This window comes from Spodoptera frugiperda, chromosome 14 (genome assembly GCF_023101765.2).
Source record: "Spodoptera frugiperda isolate SF20-4 chromosome 14, AGI-APGP_CSIRO_Sfru_2.0, whole genome shotgun sequence".
Lineage (NCBI taxonomy): Eukaryota > Metazoa > Arthropoda > Insecta > Lepidoptera > Noctuidae > Spodoptera > Spodoptera frugiperda.
Genome location: NC_064225.1, coordinates 1,623,157 through 1,639,853, shown reverse-complemented (window position 1 = coordinate 1,639,853; position 16,697 = coordinate 1,623,157). Strand labels below are relative to the sequence as shown.

General features: G+C 35.8%; 1 protein-coding gene across 1 annotated transcript in view; it reads right to left on the bottom strand.

Moving 5' to 3' along the window:
• The window catches only part of LOC118279228 (regulator of hypoxia-inducible factor 1), a 32,335-nt gene extending 27,155 nt beyond the window's left edge, over positions 1-5,180 (bottom strand). Inside the window, exon 1 of the mRNA XM_035598819.2 lies at positions 4,642-5,180. Within this exon, the coding sequence (XP_035454712.2) occupies positions 4,642-4,705 (64 nt within the window). The 5' untranslated portion in view covers positions 4,706-5,180. The remainder of the gene's footprint in view (positions 1-4,641) is intronic.
• Positions 5,181-16,697: the final 11,517 nt, after the last annotated feature.

Sequence of the window (16,697 nt, the reverse complement as noted above, 5' to 3'; positions counted from 1 at the left end):
TTTTCTTTAATTTTACCAAAAAACTAGTAGGTAGTTTATAAACGTTACTTCTGATCGTCAAATAGGTTTTCGACTAATGCTAAGTAAAGTATGCTTTTCCACCAGAGATGTGCTATACTACGTTCCTGTGGATGCGTTTGGCCTCCACCAATCATATTCATCGTTACACATAGCTTAGCACTGATGGAAACGGACTCAGCTAAGCTATATGGATGTGTGCTATGGATGGCTTCCCTGCTATCAATATCGCGTATCTCAAGCTATGTATCTTCCTTGCACAGCTACATAGCTTAATATCGGTGGAAACGGTCACATAATTTCACAGCTTAGCTATTACATCTTCGTAGCATAGCCACATAGCACATCTATCTAAAAAGCAACCTGAATCCTTTCAGAGATTAGGATATTTAAAAATCCGTGTTGTTAGACAGTCAAAACCAACAATAACTCATCTAATGACTCATACAAATATTACTCAATCATACTTCAGAGATTTAAGATGACACGTTAGATTACACGAAAATAGGGTTGCCAACTTGTTTTACAGCGATTAAAATATAGGTATTTGCTTTGGAGAAGAAAAAAACACTATTGTACAAAAGTTACAGACTTTAAAAAATCAAAAATAAAACAAAAGGTAAAAACTAAAAAGCAAAAAATATGTTAGTAGTCGGTGCCATAAGATATATACAAAATATAACTTAACTATCATCATCAGATCCTGACCTGGTGTAAATGGAACCCTCTCGGGTATATAACCTTTTAAACAATAAAAATAATTATGAAAATCGGTTCACAACTGGCGGACTAAGCGGTGAACAAATAATATAAGCTAAAACCGGCCAAGTGCGAGTCGGACTTGCCCATGAAAGGTTCCGTAGCAGCAAGTATATGACATATAAAAGTTATAAAATAACTCGGTTTTCCATAGTATTTGAATGAACGACAAACTTCTAATTGTTTTTTTTAATGTATTATTTTAAAAAAATTAAAAATGACATCTCATTCTAACCAATTTTCGTTGTAAGTTTCTATTGAAATCTACAGTTTCGGAAATAAATGACTGTGAAATACGCACGGACGGACGGACAGACAGACATGACGAATCTATAAGGGTTCCGTTTTTTGCCATTTGGCTACGGAACCCTAAAAATACGTGTCTAATATTTTAAAATAATCTACAAGACGGAAATGAAATTCAAAAGTACCTACTTGCTGTAAAAAGTATAATGTACTGAAACAGTATCTATTATACTATTTTTGACAGTATGCTTGGCAACCCTACACGTAAGCATTACAGATGATTTGTACAACACAGATTGTTACAATTTCAGCCTCAACTATTTCAAAATTAGGTCATTACACTAAGGTGTAGACAGAAAAAAAAGAAAAACAAAAGCTACTGACGGCGGCGATAGTAATTGAAAAAAAAAAATGGCCGAGCCGCCATTTGCAATTTAATATTGTTCAACAGCTATTTGCTTTGTTAGTTATTATGTAGGTAACGTATTGCGTGGTTTCAAGTTCTAAGAATTTGGTTTGATTGGACTTTCGCTTTTCTTTTTACCTTAATTTAATATTACACTTAATTATTAATACAATAGTGTGAGCGAGCCATGCCTCGGCACGAATGGGCCGGCTCGACCGGAGTAATACCACGGCCTCACAGAAAACCGACGACGTGAAACAACGCTTGCTGTATGTTTCGTTGTGTGAGTGAGGTTACCGGAGGCCCAATTATCCCCTTCGTTGGTACGAAGTACCTAATGGTAAGCAATCGCCGCTGTCCATGGACACTTGAAACACCAGAGGCATTACAAGTGGGCTTTTGGGGTTAGGAATTTAAGGGTTGTTGGGGAATCGGGGAATGGGAAGATTGGGAAAGATTGAATTGGGCCTCCGGTAACCTCACTCACACAACGAAACACAACGCAAGCGTTGTTTCACGTCGGATTTCGGTGAGGCCGTGGTATCACTCCGGTCGAGCCGGCCCATTCGTGCCGAAGCATGTCTCTCCCACACTTAATTAAATAGTTAATGATGAGACAAAACTTAATTTGTTCGCAGCGAGATGGGAGGTTGTATGTTGTGAATGCTTAAGATTTTGTAAGAAGATGGATGGCTGATGAATTAGTTTTAATTAATTAAAACTATTGTCCTTTTTTTGTCAATTAGGTAATTACAAATTCAAAATTAAAAGTCATGTTTAATTTTGAATTTACGATGCTAAAATGTGGTTTAAAATTCGTACGAGAAAATGAACGACTAGAAAAACATTAGTTACTAATTAGTATAAAGCTTATGAATTAATAAACTCGCAAGTAAATCTATTCTTGAATGTTCTCGAAATAAAAAAATCGTCTCTCGTTTTTCTCCTGATAGACATTATTACACGTAATGCCACTGTACAATGTGTATCCAATTTTTGCCATTTGTGTTGAAAGTCCGATGTAATAGGGGGTGAGTCTATTGCCATATACTGGGAACAACTCTAGGCTCCGTGCTACTACTGAGAAAGTTTCAGTAGTAGCAAAAACAGCACAGAAACACTTTGTCCGACCCGGGTATCGACCCGAAACCCTTTGCCCGGCAGTTGCACTTGACTAACGAGGCAGTAACTTTATTACTTTTAAACGAGATCCTCATATTCAGCAATCGCGATTGTAATAAAAAACACAACAACAAAAATTATCTAACATTTATGTGTGAATTCGCAAAATGAGCTGCGAATGTTAAAATATGCAAACTAGTACACACTTGTTATATAATTAACATAACGTCTTTTTGTTAACGTCTGACTGCTTCGTTGGTCGAGTGGTCGCAAGTGCGACTGCAGAGCAAGGTGTCTCGAGTTCGGTTTTTCGAAAATTTCTCAGTAGTAGCACGGAGTCTGGAATTGTGCCCAGTATATGGCAATAAGCTCACCCCCTATTACATGGAACTTATAACACAAATGGTGAAAAGTGGGTGTACATTGTATAGCGGCATTACGTGTCGTAATGAGCACCTCTGCCTACCCCTTCGGGGATAAAAGGCGTGACGTTGCTTTTTTTCTTTTGTTAATCCGTATTCAACTGAGTTCTTTTTATAAGAACTATCGTAAGACATATTAAATTAACTAAAAATTACAGTTTACTGACGTACATTAATGGAGAATATAGACTCGTCCGTGACTCGAAATTAGTACAACAACTTTTCTCCAATAATAATATATATAGCAAACGTTTTAAAATTATTTATATAATGTTACTGATTCAATTTTAATTACACCTAATATAGGTGTAATTAAAATCTATCACGTCTATATATATCAAATCTATGTCTATAATATGTCTAAAGAGTTTGTTAGTTTCTTAGAGCGTGATAATCTCTGGAACTACAGATCCGATTTGAATAATAATTATTGTTTGGATAGTGCATTTATTGACAAAGGCACAAGGTTACAATAGGCTATAAAGCATCACGCTATGACTAATAGGCATTAGCAATAAAGCAGTGGGTGAACAATCGTCAGTCTGTTCTTTACACAAGAATAATTATTTAAATCAGCACTGTGATGTACCGATTGTATGTACAGTGACCCTTAAATTAATTAAATTACTGTTTTTAAACCAACATCACAGTATAACATTCATTATAAGTACATCGCCTGAAAAAAGTAAACGCCTAAACATTATAGCATTGCAATGCATTGCTAAAATGAAAATCACTCTTATTGACCTTGAAAATTATTTTTACCGTAGTTATTGCATTTCAGATCTATTGCAAACACTATTTTTTCTTTTATGTTTTCTTAAGAATAATATTATTATAACAGCGAAATCACCAAAATTATTATGCATGTTTATATAATTTGGTTTTCGTAAAAAAATATATTAAAAATCTTCGCACAGACACTGGAACATTCTGTATAAACTAACAACTTATTGACCACCGAAAATGTATTTTTTCCATATTATAACTCTCATTGAAATATTTACTTAAATAGTTCTAATAACCATTAATCAGAAAGCAAGAAAGAAAAATAACTTATTCGGCATGGGTACGCACTAAAAATACAAACAAACATAATAATAGAGTACAAACATGAAAAATATAAAAAATATAGGTGTATAAAAATCAATTAATTCTTTAGTCTTGCTAAAACTTGAAAAGGGTTGCACTGATTTTGCAAATTCAAGACTAAAATTCCAGGGAAGGTTTAAAATGTGAGAAAAACAAATCTATTTAGTCCGTCAGATAAGTAATGAAAAAATATTAGACACGTATTCTAATGGTGTCTAAATAATTTTAGAAATGTGACCGGTATATGACAATAGGCTCACCACATGCACATGGGACTTACAATATAAATTGTGAAATGTTCCTGTACATTGGCATAATGTGCACCTCTGCCTACCCCTTCGGGAATTAAAGGCGTGACGTAATAAAAAACTTATACTAAACTAGCTTCTGCCCGCGACTTCGTCCGCGGAAAATTAAAAAAAATTAGGGGGATGAAAAATAGATGTTGGCCGATTCTCATAGATACCGGATAAGCATAAAAAATTTATCAAAATCGCTCAAGCCGTTTCGGAGGAGTATGGCAACGAAAACTGTGACACGAGAATTTTATATATTAGTGATATAAATAAGACTCACCTTTCTCAGTGACATTTTGTCCAACAACACTGACAGCAAGACAGCACAACACGAACCACCGCATCGTTAGCACTTGCACCGACTGTCGCGAGACGTACTCGAGCCCAACGCTCCTAATATTTTGCAATTACTCCGCGGGAAGGGATTTATCGTGCAAAGTTTAGTTATTTAGCTATAGCTTATTAATATTCGTGTTTACTTTTGATGATGTAAATTATATTTGAGATATTTTTAAACTTTGCCTCACACTAGGATTTTCTCCTGTGTCGTGGGTGCGTTTACAAACATACAAGTTTACATACACATGACACTTAGACTAGAAACAACAATTTGTGGATCACAAGTTCAAGTTGCTCCGTGCGGGAATCAAACCTGCTACACGTTACGCGGCAGTCGGTTGCCCAGACATCGAGCCGGTGTAGTCAAAATTGTCATAAATTTATGGGTGTAAGTTTTGCAATAGGTTCTAAATTGTTACTTATTAAAATGGAGACAAATCTATAGAAATATTTATAAGCGGTCGCAGTCTTCGCAGCACTGAACTTTGTTTCGTACTGAAAAATGTTCTATGCAATTCTTGTTTTTCTTATGTAAGAACCTTCTCTTAACTATGACAAATCTACCAAAAAAAGTACTAACGAAATCGGTTCAGCTGTTCTCAAGATTTGCGCTTAGCAACACATTTAGCTATTTATTTTTGTATAATAGATATTTCATATAAATAATAAAATTTGTCGAACTAGTATATAATTAAGTATGTAATAATAAAAAGTCAATTAAAAAAAGAAACAACAATTAACGTCTGGTCTTTTAATCTCCAGGGTGAGGCGAGAGAGATTGCCAGACTTTTGCTGACTAAAAACTACTCCGTCCTAGGATTACTGCTATTCGAACCGGAACCCCCGCCACTAGGCAATCTGGTGATCTGGGTTCCAGGATTGGCAGATATGCAAATAAATAGTTCTCTACCCAGAAATAAAACTCGAAATCTCTTTTTCAACAGTCGCACTCAAGATAGCTTAACCAATAAGGCAATCACTCAAATCTACTCCAAAAGTACTTCAACACACTTAAAAGTGCACTTTACATCATCATAATCATCATCAATAGCTTATAAGTGGCCACTGTTGACCAAAAGCCTCTTCTCACATGGAGAGAATTAATCACCACTCAATACAGGTTTTCTCACGATGCATGTTTTCCTTCACTGTTATTCAGTGATATCTAAATAATCTTAGAAAGTCCATATAACTTGGAAAATAAAACTCAACTCAACAAACCCTTACTACGATATTTTTTCTCACAACCACTAACCAAGGAGACACTAAAATTATTTAAATGCAACGTAAACATCGTATTCATAGTTTGGCAACCTACTTTGGCAATCAAAGTAAATAATTCCATTATTTATTATTCTAATACCCTATGATGACAACAGTTTCGCTGTACATAAAATTTACCAAGAACAGTTTGACTAGCCAAGCGGTTGGTTTCATAATTGGTTAAGTACCTTATACACTTAGGACCTTGGTTGTTACATTACCTTTTTCTTTTATTATGGCCCTTTCCTAAGTACCTTAACATTGAAGTTTTCATTAGATATACGATAAACGATATTTATAAGATAATTAGTTTTTCATCATATTATACATAGTTGTTCCGCAGATTAGTGTGTTCAAACAAACAATCAAACTCTTCAGTTTTATATATTTGTATAGATTTTCGTTGTGTGAGTGAGAATATTTTCGAATCTCGATTCCCCAACAACCCTTCAATTCCTAACCCCCAAAAGGCCGGGAACACACTTGTAACGCCTCTAGTGTTTCGGGTGTCCATGGGTGGCGGCCATTGCTTACCATCAGATGATACGTCTGCTCGTTTATCAGCTTATATCATAAAAAATAAAACATTGGAAACGTAATTACCGAAGGATTCTTCAATATAAATTCGACTATGAGATTTTTAATGTTCATACTCTGTCCACTACCTTGTTATATTCTTTGACCAAAATCAGGGATTACGGGGATTAGGTACACATCGGTATGATTGAGACCTCAATGGTACCCTCACTAGCACTCAACGAATAATGTACAGTGCTGAATAACTAAGTTATCTTGTAAATACTGGCTAATACGTATATGGCTACACAGGATCCGTGCATGACCAGGCACAGCAAGGAAGGATGTCATAATTACACCTAGTGCTACGTAGCCAAGTGATGTAAAACGATAAATGCATTTTAGTGCTATTTAGGTACTTAACCAATTATGAAACCAACCGCTTGGCTAGTCAAACTGTTCTTGGTAAATATTATGAACATAGAAACTGTTGTCATCCATAGGGTATTAGAATAATAAATAATGGAATTATTTACTTTGATTGCCAAAGTAGGTTGCCAAACTATGAATACGAAGTTTACGTTGCATTTAAATAATTTAAGTGGCTCTTTGGTTGGTGGTTGTGAGAAAAAATATCATAGTAAGGGGTTTGTTGAGTCGACAAAGTTATGTAAGTGACATTTTTTTAGGAGGGAAAGTCATCCAATAACTTCTCCCTCTTTGGGCGAGGCGAGGGGCAGTGTCAGACTCTTACTAACTAAACACCACCCCGTTCTTACTCCTGCTTTTCGAGCCGGAGCCCCGGTAACCCGCTAGGTAGTCCGCAGCTATGCTGAGGTTTTCGGTATTACATTATTTTTGATGGTAAGCAATCGCCGTCGCCCTTGGATAACCGAAACACTAGAGGCGTTACAAGTGCGTTGCAGGCCTTTTGAGAGTTAGGAATTAAAGGGGAATAGGAAATTAGGAACATTGGAAAAGAGAGTAATTAGACCTGTTATGTTAATAAAACCATACAATAAATTACATGATGAAATAAAGAATGTTCGTTAATACAGTATAGCTAAAATAGTTAAAATAATATTTAACTGACAAACTATAAATAAATATTATGTAATGTAATAAAACAATGTACCTATTTTGTTTTATTATATAATACAGGCACACGTTTTTGAATATCTTAGATAATAATAACCTACTACTATTTTAAGATCTCAATAATTATAAATAATTACGTATAAAAATAAACTAACATAAGTAATAAATGTTTTAAATAATGTTATATTTTTATAATAACTATCGTGAGATTCGTGAGATATTTTTAGCTAATGTTATATTTAGTTTTAAGCCTCAGTTTGCTATTATCTTATCTTAGCTTAAAAATAGCTGTGCCCAAACAACATTTTTTTATTTACCTGTAAGTCTAAAACGTCTAGTAGTAATGTATGTACATAGCGGAAAGCAAATAAAATTAATATGAAATATGAATATTATGAAGTAGGTAAGGTATTTTCGGATCTGATTAAGTATTTATTGTGATTTTTTGGTTTTAACTGCCTCGTTGGTCGAGTGGTCGCAAGTGCGACTGCCGGAAAGGTTCTGGAGTTCGGTTCCCGAGTCGGGAAAAGTGTTATTCGGCTTTTTTGATGTTTCGAAAATTTCTCAGTGGTAGCATGAAAACTAGAATTGTGCCCATTATATGGCAAAACGCTAACCTCCTATTATATGGAACTTATAACACAAATGGTGAAACTAAAGGTATCTTCTCACACGGAGAAGGTTTGAGCATTAATCACCACGCTTGCTCAAAGCAGATTAGCGATTTTAAACTTATAATTAGAAATTATAAGCCCAGGTTTCCTCTCGATATTTTCCTTCACCTATGCCTAAATAATCTTAGAAAGTAAATATAACTCCGAAAAGTCACATTGGTACTTGCCGTTGATTGGTTCCGAACTCACACTCTCATGCATAAGAAGCTGTCTTAAACCACCGCAGGCATCAGCTAGTATGCAAATAATAATGCATGTTTGATTGGAATTTTTAAGCGAATCACCTCATATATGTATAGACAGAGTCTATGATGACATTGTCAGGATGTCCATGAGAGCGATTATAATATACATACACACAATTTACATATATACTCAAGACTATGAGCTGTTAACTAGAATTTTGAAATAAAAAATCCCGAAATAAAATATAGGTATTGAGTAATCTGCCTTCCATTGTGTGTTTGCCTGTGGCATACAAATCAAATTGCAAGGCAAATATGATTGTCATTGAGAGGTCATATTTTCATATTAGGTACTTAGATGGATCCGGAGCTGCGGACAACGTAAAAGATTACCGGGGCTCCGGCTCAAAGCAGGAGAAGGAACGGGGTGGTTTTTAGTCAGGTATTTAGATGGATTGAGGAAAATATTTGAAAGGAAATTATTTGGTCAGTGAAGAAGAGTTACGTGCGGGAGAACCATGATTTTATGAGGAATTAAAATAATAATAAGAATATAGGACTTATAATAGACATCGCTATTAACAAAAATTAAGTGTGGGAGAGCCATGCTTCGGCACGAATGGGCCGGCTCGACCGGAGTAATACTACAGCCTCACAGAAAACCGACGTGAAACAAAACTTGCGTTGCGTGAGAAAGGTTACTGGAAGCCCATTTACTCCCCTTCCCAATCCCCGATTCCTCAACAACCCATAAATTTCTAACCTACAAAAAGGCAACAACGTACTTGTAACGCTTCTGGTGTTTCATGTGTCTATGGGCGGCGGCGATTCCTTACCACCAGGTGATGCGTACTATTGTAATAATCTTTATTTATTTATTTAAGATGTCCAACAAAAGAGATACACAGTTCATTATACACCAATAAAGTATACAGGGTATTTTGTAGGTGTACTCCTTCACTTATAGGACAACACAGAATGCGCTAAGATTACAAGATTAGTGTGATTCTTAACTATTAACAAGAAACATTAACTTTAACAAACCCAACCAACCAGCCTCTACTTCTCTAGTTTCTATTACAGGGCTTGTAGTTGCAAAACGGCGCCAACGTATTGCAACGTTCCGGTTAGTTGCATCTCGGATACTTAGAGCTATGTAGCGCGTTGGGGAATTAAAAGAATTTGTGCTATATGGTTAATGGTATAGCTTTGTAAATTGAGTGATGTGATAATGACAGATGTAAATTATAATCTTCTTCATTATCAACAGCCTATAGGTGCCCACTGGTGATAAAGACCTCTTCTTATACGTAGGAGGTTTGAGCGTTAATCACCATGCTTGGCCAAGATGAAGTGTGTATAAATCTGCAATATAAAATGAAATCTCATTTCCTGTATACCAGAGGAGCTACAAATACGTTTTAGGAGTGGGGAAATTAAAGGAACACACCAAAAAATTACTTATATTTTCATAAATTGACTCCAAAATCCCAAAAAATGAATTCTCTATATAGTTACAAGACAATTTATCGATACTATACTATAAATTGACATAATGAGTCTCCTGTCATCATTACGTTGATAGCTACTAATTGGTCAAAGGATCATCATCAGGTATCATCAATATTTTATGGGTAACTATAAAACTATAATATCCTTGTAACACATTTAATTTATACGATATTATTATTACCATTTATCATAATCATAAACAACACTAATATCACACATTTATCTTTGAAAACTAGCAGAGGTATGTTAAAAGTGCATTCATATTTCCTACAATCAATTCACACATCACATCAGCAGCCTATAAGTGGCCACTGCTGACCAAAGGCCTCTTCTTACACGGATAAGGTTTGAGCATTAATCACCACGCTTGTTCAATGCGGGTTGACGATTTCAAACTTATAATTAGAAATTATAAGCCCAAGTTTCCTCACGATGTTGTCAGTGGTGTCTAAATATGCTAAGAAAGTACATATAAAAGATACTAAATTGTACTTTGCCGTTGGTAGGTTTCAAACCCGCACCCCCTCATGCATGAGAAGCGGGCGTCTTAAACCTCCGGGCCACCACGACATTTCCACATATCACAAAAAAATTTCGTTTTGATACGTCGTTTAAGGAGTAAAGTTCCCTAAAAAAGAGACCAGGCGAGCTGATCGTGCCAGGCGGGCTTTCTCAAAAAGTTGTTTGTTGGGATTTTCCATCCATGTTAATTCGCATGTAAGCGTCACGTGTGTGATGTAGGATTTATGACGTCATCCGTTGATTTGTTCGTCGATCGTCTATGTGCGACTTTTGTCATCTGTCACTTGTCGTGTGTCGCGACAGTCGAATTAAAAATGAGGAGATTTACTTTAAGTAATTGCAGCAGCTTAGAGCCGGAAAAGGAACAGAATGATTTTTAACTAAAAATCAACGGGTCACAGAGGATCTCATTATCATGAGCAGCGTGCGCAGACGCGGCGATGTAGGTAGAGTAGTCTGCGCGCGAGTAAACCGTGATTTTTAGTTAATTTGGGAATGGTTTTTAGTCAGTAAGAGTTAAGCCTCGTATTCATGGTAAACATTTTGCTTAGCATAACAGTTGATCAACGTTGTTGATGAATAGCGAGAATGCTGCTGGAAAACTTTGTTTAAACTAATAAACAAAAAAAATATATATATAAAATTTCGCTCGCCGGGCGTCAACTCTGCAGCATGGCGCGATCAACTCCGCAACACGATTGTTGCCCGCAACATGTTGCTAAACACAAAATGTTTACCATGAATACAAGGCTTCATTCACTCATGCCTCTCTCATAGTGAAAAGCAAGATTTGATCCACTCAAAAAAGCCTATACAGGCAACACCAGAAGTGTCAGTCATCGACCCTGGGGCCTTAGTCTGTTATTACAATTGTGTCAGAATGGTCGATCACTAGGCAGTGCAAGAGAGACGGAGCTATGTAGGTTGTATAGCTCCATCCCTCTTGCACTGCTCAATGATCGACCATTCTGACACAATTGTAATAGCAGACTAAGGCCCCTGGTCTAGTTGATCAAGTCAGGTTAAGGTCATTGCTCCATTAAACAAAATGAAATTTCGTACTCGTTATTAAGACGTGATTCAATTTATGCAGTACCTACTATAGTAGCCCTTTACCTTTTCAATGCCAAATAGATTATTATTATAGATTGTTTAATAAAATAACAATGCATAAAGGCAATTCGTATAGTTATCTACATTAATTACATCAGTTTCATCATTGTGTTTAGATGTGGGATAGCCACGGCCTTACAGAAAGCCGACGTGAAACAACGCTTGCGTTGTGTTTGGTTGTGTGTGTGAGGTTACCGGAGGCCCAATGCTCCCCTTCCCAATCTTCCCAATCCTCGATTCCCCAACAATCCTTAAATTTCTAACCTCAAAAGGCAGGCAACGCACTTGCAACGCTTCTGGAGGTCGAGTGTCCATGGATGGCGGCAATTGCTTACCATCAGGTGATCCGTCAGCTTATGTACCGGCTTATTCCATAAAAAATCACTTGTATTGTGAGTTGACTTAAAAATATATATTTATTTGATTTTACAAAAAAGGTACTGTTACATTACAAACATCTATGATTAAAAATACTTATACTAAAAAACAATTTTAACAAAAAAAGAAACCGACTTCAAAAAATAAATATTCCAAAACAAATTAATATGCACTAAAAAGTAAAAGAAATAATTGCGTATTTTTCAACAACTTAATAGATCAACTAACTTTACTAACTCATCACACACATTATAATGTAAGTAGGTACAATTATTGTTATTTCTGGAGTCGAAAACAAGCAAATAAAACATATTTTAAAGTAGGTGATTATTCTAAAAATAGACTCAATACCCAATAAATAAATCTGCGTACTTCGCTATAGACTTGCGTAAATGAATCGTTCGCTGATAGAGTGCGCGCCAACCGGAACATTGCTACATCCTAAGTAAATTTTGCGTAACAAACATTGCTTCTGGCATTTCAGTGGTCTTTACCTTAAATGGGTAATATTGGTTGGTTTTACACATCTCTCGTAGTAAGTATTATTAAGTATTGGGCAGAAGTAGGAACTATTTTAAGAAGAACCAAATTAACCGACGAGCTTGTATGATAAGACTGATGACTACTGATGAAACGAAAGAGTTATGTTAGATTTGTAGCAATAGAGTAGATGACAAATTTTTATTTTATTGTCCGTCTTGTAGATTATTTTAAAATTTTTATTTTTTTACGGAAACAAATACTTTCGAAGATATATCGATTTGAAATATCGTATGTTTTATACTCAATAGTGACGTAGTTAGCTTCCACTCCTAAACTTTGACACGTTTTATGTAAGCATTGTTATCTTATATATGACAAAATAAAAAAATACGTGTCTAATTTTTTTTTCATTACCTAACTGCCATCATCAGCCCTATTGGCGTTTCATTGTCTCTGCCTACTCCCATAGGAGACAGGCGTGAGGTTATGTATGTATGTACTAGGTATTTTAATCAATTTTTTCAGCACTATTTCACCAAAATATTAACTCTGAAGTCTTCTAAATAAAACCAAATGTGATCTTCCACATTATTTAGTCTCGGCGAGTACGTGACAATTTCTCAACGAGTCGAGTCGAGAAAATAAACAATACATTTAAAGTACAGCGCGCTTGCTCCTATATTAAACTTGACCGAATATCTTACGCGAAGTGGTATGTAATCGCGACGCGATCTCCGCTTATTGTCTTTGGGGTGTGGTGTGAGTTACAAGCGATTGTAATCGTTTGGAGGAATATTAAACATTGGTGTTGTAAAACTATCGTTAAATAAATAATGTCAATATACTCAACGTACTATATATAAAAATAAAAAAAGTTTAATGTATATCATGTTGTGTCAAAGCAGAGAGAAAAGCAGAGCAGAAAGAGTTTGATTTTTTAAGCGAGATTTAATTTATTTTTTTATTTGGATAAAGATGGAGATAGATTAGGAAAACACCTACGCCTACACAAATACTTCAAATATTATTTGCATTAAACTCTGCTATAAAATAAAGGGTGATGGTGATACCATGGGTATCTAGCCAAACATAACTAAAAAGAACATTTTGAAAATAATAAGAAGAAGAAAAAAAGAAAATCATCTATTTTTTATTTTATATTTACTTATTTATATTTTTATAACTTATTTATTTTTATATTTTCCAATCAAGGTACATGATACAAAGTTAAAAATCTTCTGCATAAAATATTTAACATATATGCATCTTCATTTATTAATAAGTAATCACGGATTAAACAATTTATTGAATTAGTACAAGAAAAAAAGAAGAAAATAAATCTATGCTAGGGAATCCATTATTATTATTACGATGTGAATAATGTTTCTGTTTAAAAGCACGACTTAATTTACTTACTCCTTAAAAATAAATAAATTAACATTTCCACCTTCATCTTACAACTTGCACCAAACACCAAATGGCTCACATTTCCGCGAAGGTCGTGCGCGAGCGAAACAGAAAATTAGAAAGTGTTATTAGAGCGAGACGGCAACAAGACACTTTGCGGTTCAAGTAATTGAATTATTGTATGTTTATTAATTAAGTCGCTTTCTTTATTGATTTTCAGCTTGTAGCTATTTTTGTAATCAAGTGTTCAACGATTTGAGGCCAAAAATATACACAGGCTAAAATTATGAAATTGACGCCTCAATTTACATTTATTACCAGAATGAAATATACCTATACATACGCAGGTTTATAGATGTTCGATGTTAAGCAATAAGTGTTCCTAATATTACGCTCAAAGAGAATAATATTCCTTGCTGACTCGACCAACAAAATTGATATAAATTAATTCAGTAGTTTTTGAGTAAGAGTGTACAATACTTTCATTAACTTTACCAGAGTATAGTTATAGTGAGAAGCTGGTTCTTGTATTCATCATCATCACCATCATTAACATCAGTCCATGACAGTCCACTGCTGACTGTAAGTCTCTTTTACGAAAGGCTCTTTTTCTTTTTTAAGGCACTTTCTAGGAAATATCATTCAAAGACTTCTCCTGCCTTAAGCGAGGCGAGAGGAAGTGCCAGGCTCTTACTGACTAAAAACCATTCTGTTCCTACTCCTGCTCCTACACAAGTAAATAAGTGTAGATAGGTTATAAGTGCTCTAAAATTAGCACACTGAAATGTAGTCAATTGGAAACCTTTTTTTAGTATGGGACAGCATGAAAAAGACAGAGGGGCAGGGGAAATCCAGTTATGACAACTCCGGAGCTGCGGTGTGCCTAGCGGGTTACCATGCCTCGGACTCGTAAAGCAGAAGAAGGAACGGGATGGTTTTTAGTCACTTCATCTAAATTCACCTAAGGCGGGAGAAGACATTGGATGATTTTCCACCCTCAAAAAACGTTATGACATCTCTTTGTGTTTGCTTCACAGTTGTTACAACACTAGTAGAAAGAATAAAAACTTCTATGACAAAATTAAATGTAGGCATTCCACTCTGACGTCATAAAACAGCGAGTTCTTGCGTTAAATTGACAAAATAAATATTGATATGACAATGACCTGTGGAATTAACATACTTATGATGTGTTATGTACTCTCTCACATATTATTATGTACATAGTAGTCTTTATGTACTCTGTGTATATAAACGAGTCTGCTATTGCAATGCGCTGTTGACATTAGCGGTTGTGGCTTCATTTTAGCTTAATTTCGTGTTAAACTGTTTAAAAGCGGATTTTAAGGATGGGATTACTAAATGTTTTATGTGTTTCATACTTTTGAATAACTTTTAGTTGTAAGAGTATTTATGTTCCTAGATCCCAAAAGGCCGGCAACGCACTTGTAACGCCTTTGGTGAAACACCAACTCATCCACACCCGAAACGGGTGTCGATGATTGGCGGCGAACAGGTAATCCGTATGCTCGTTTACCGGCTTATACTATAAAAAAATATGTGTACTTCACGCGAAAAGGATTTTCTCCAACTCAATGGTCGAACCAAAATAAAAACCTCACAGGTCTTCCAATCAACTATGCCGAAGACACAGTCACATTTGTAGATCTTAGCAGTAATTGCACGCTAAAAGATATGGCTTAGCATAGCAGTACATTTATATTACATGGCATGCTCTAATGAGCATTGAATGGCTTGGCATGGCTTGACATGGCATTGAATATTAATTCAATGCCTGGCATGGCTTGGCATGGCTTGACATGGCATTGAATATTAATTCAATGCCATGCCAAGCCATGCCAAGCCATGCCAAGCCATGCCAAGCCATGCCAAGCCATGCCAAGCCATGCCAAGCCATGCCAAGCCATGCCAAGCCATGCCAAGCCATGCCAAGCCATGCCAAGCCATGCCAAGCATGGCATAGCATAGCATAGCAAGGCATAGCATAGCACAGCACAGCACAACACTGCACAGCGCAGCACAACACAGCACATCATAGCATGGCATAGCATAGCATAGCATAGCATAGCATAGCATAGCATAGCACAGCGTAGCGTAGCGTAGAATAGCATAGCATAGCATAGCATAGCATAGCATAGCATAGCATAGCATAGCATAGCATAGCATAGCATAGCATAGCATAGCATAGCATAGCATGGCATAGCATAGCATAGCATAGCATAGCATAGCATAGCATAGCATAGCATAGCATAGCATAGCATAGCGTAGCATAGCGTAGCATAGCGTAGCATAGCGTAGCATAGCGTAGCATAGCGTAGCATAGCGTAGCATAGCGTAGCATAGCGTAGCATAGCGTAGCATAGCGTAGCATAGCATAGCATAGCATAACCTAGCATAGCATAGCATAGCACAGCACAGCATAGCATTGCGTAGCATAGCGTAGTGTAGTGTAGCGTAGCGTAGTGTAGCATAGCATGGCATAGCATAGCATAGTCATATTGAGAAAGTTGCGAAAATTTATTTACACTTTTAATATAACCTGTATGGCGCAGTTAATTATTGCTTCATGATAAATGATAAATGATATTTATTTGAAATAGGTAACAAGATAATATTTTGACACGTCAATCTCTTAAATAACTAGATGAGGCTTCGAAGACAAAGAGCCAACAAAAATGGTATTGACAAAAACAAATGTGAAATGTGAGAATAGCATAACATAGTTAATATGTTAATATCATTAAATTAATATACAACGTATAGAAATGAACACAATTCATCTAAATATAAAAGGTTGTTGTTGACTCTGAAGCGATTACTGACAA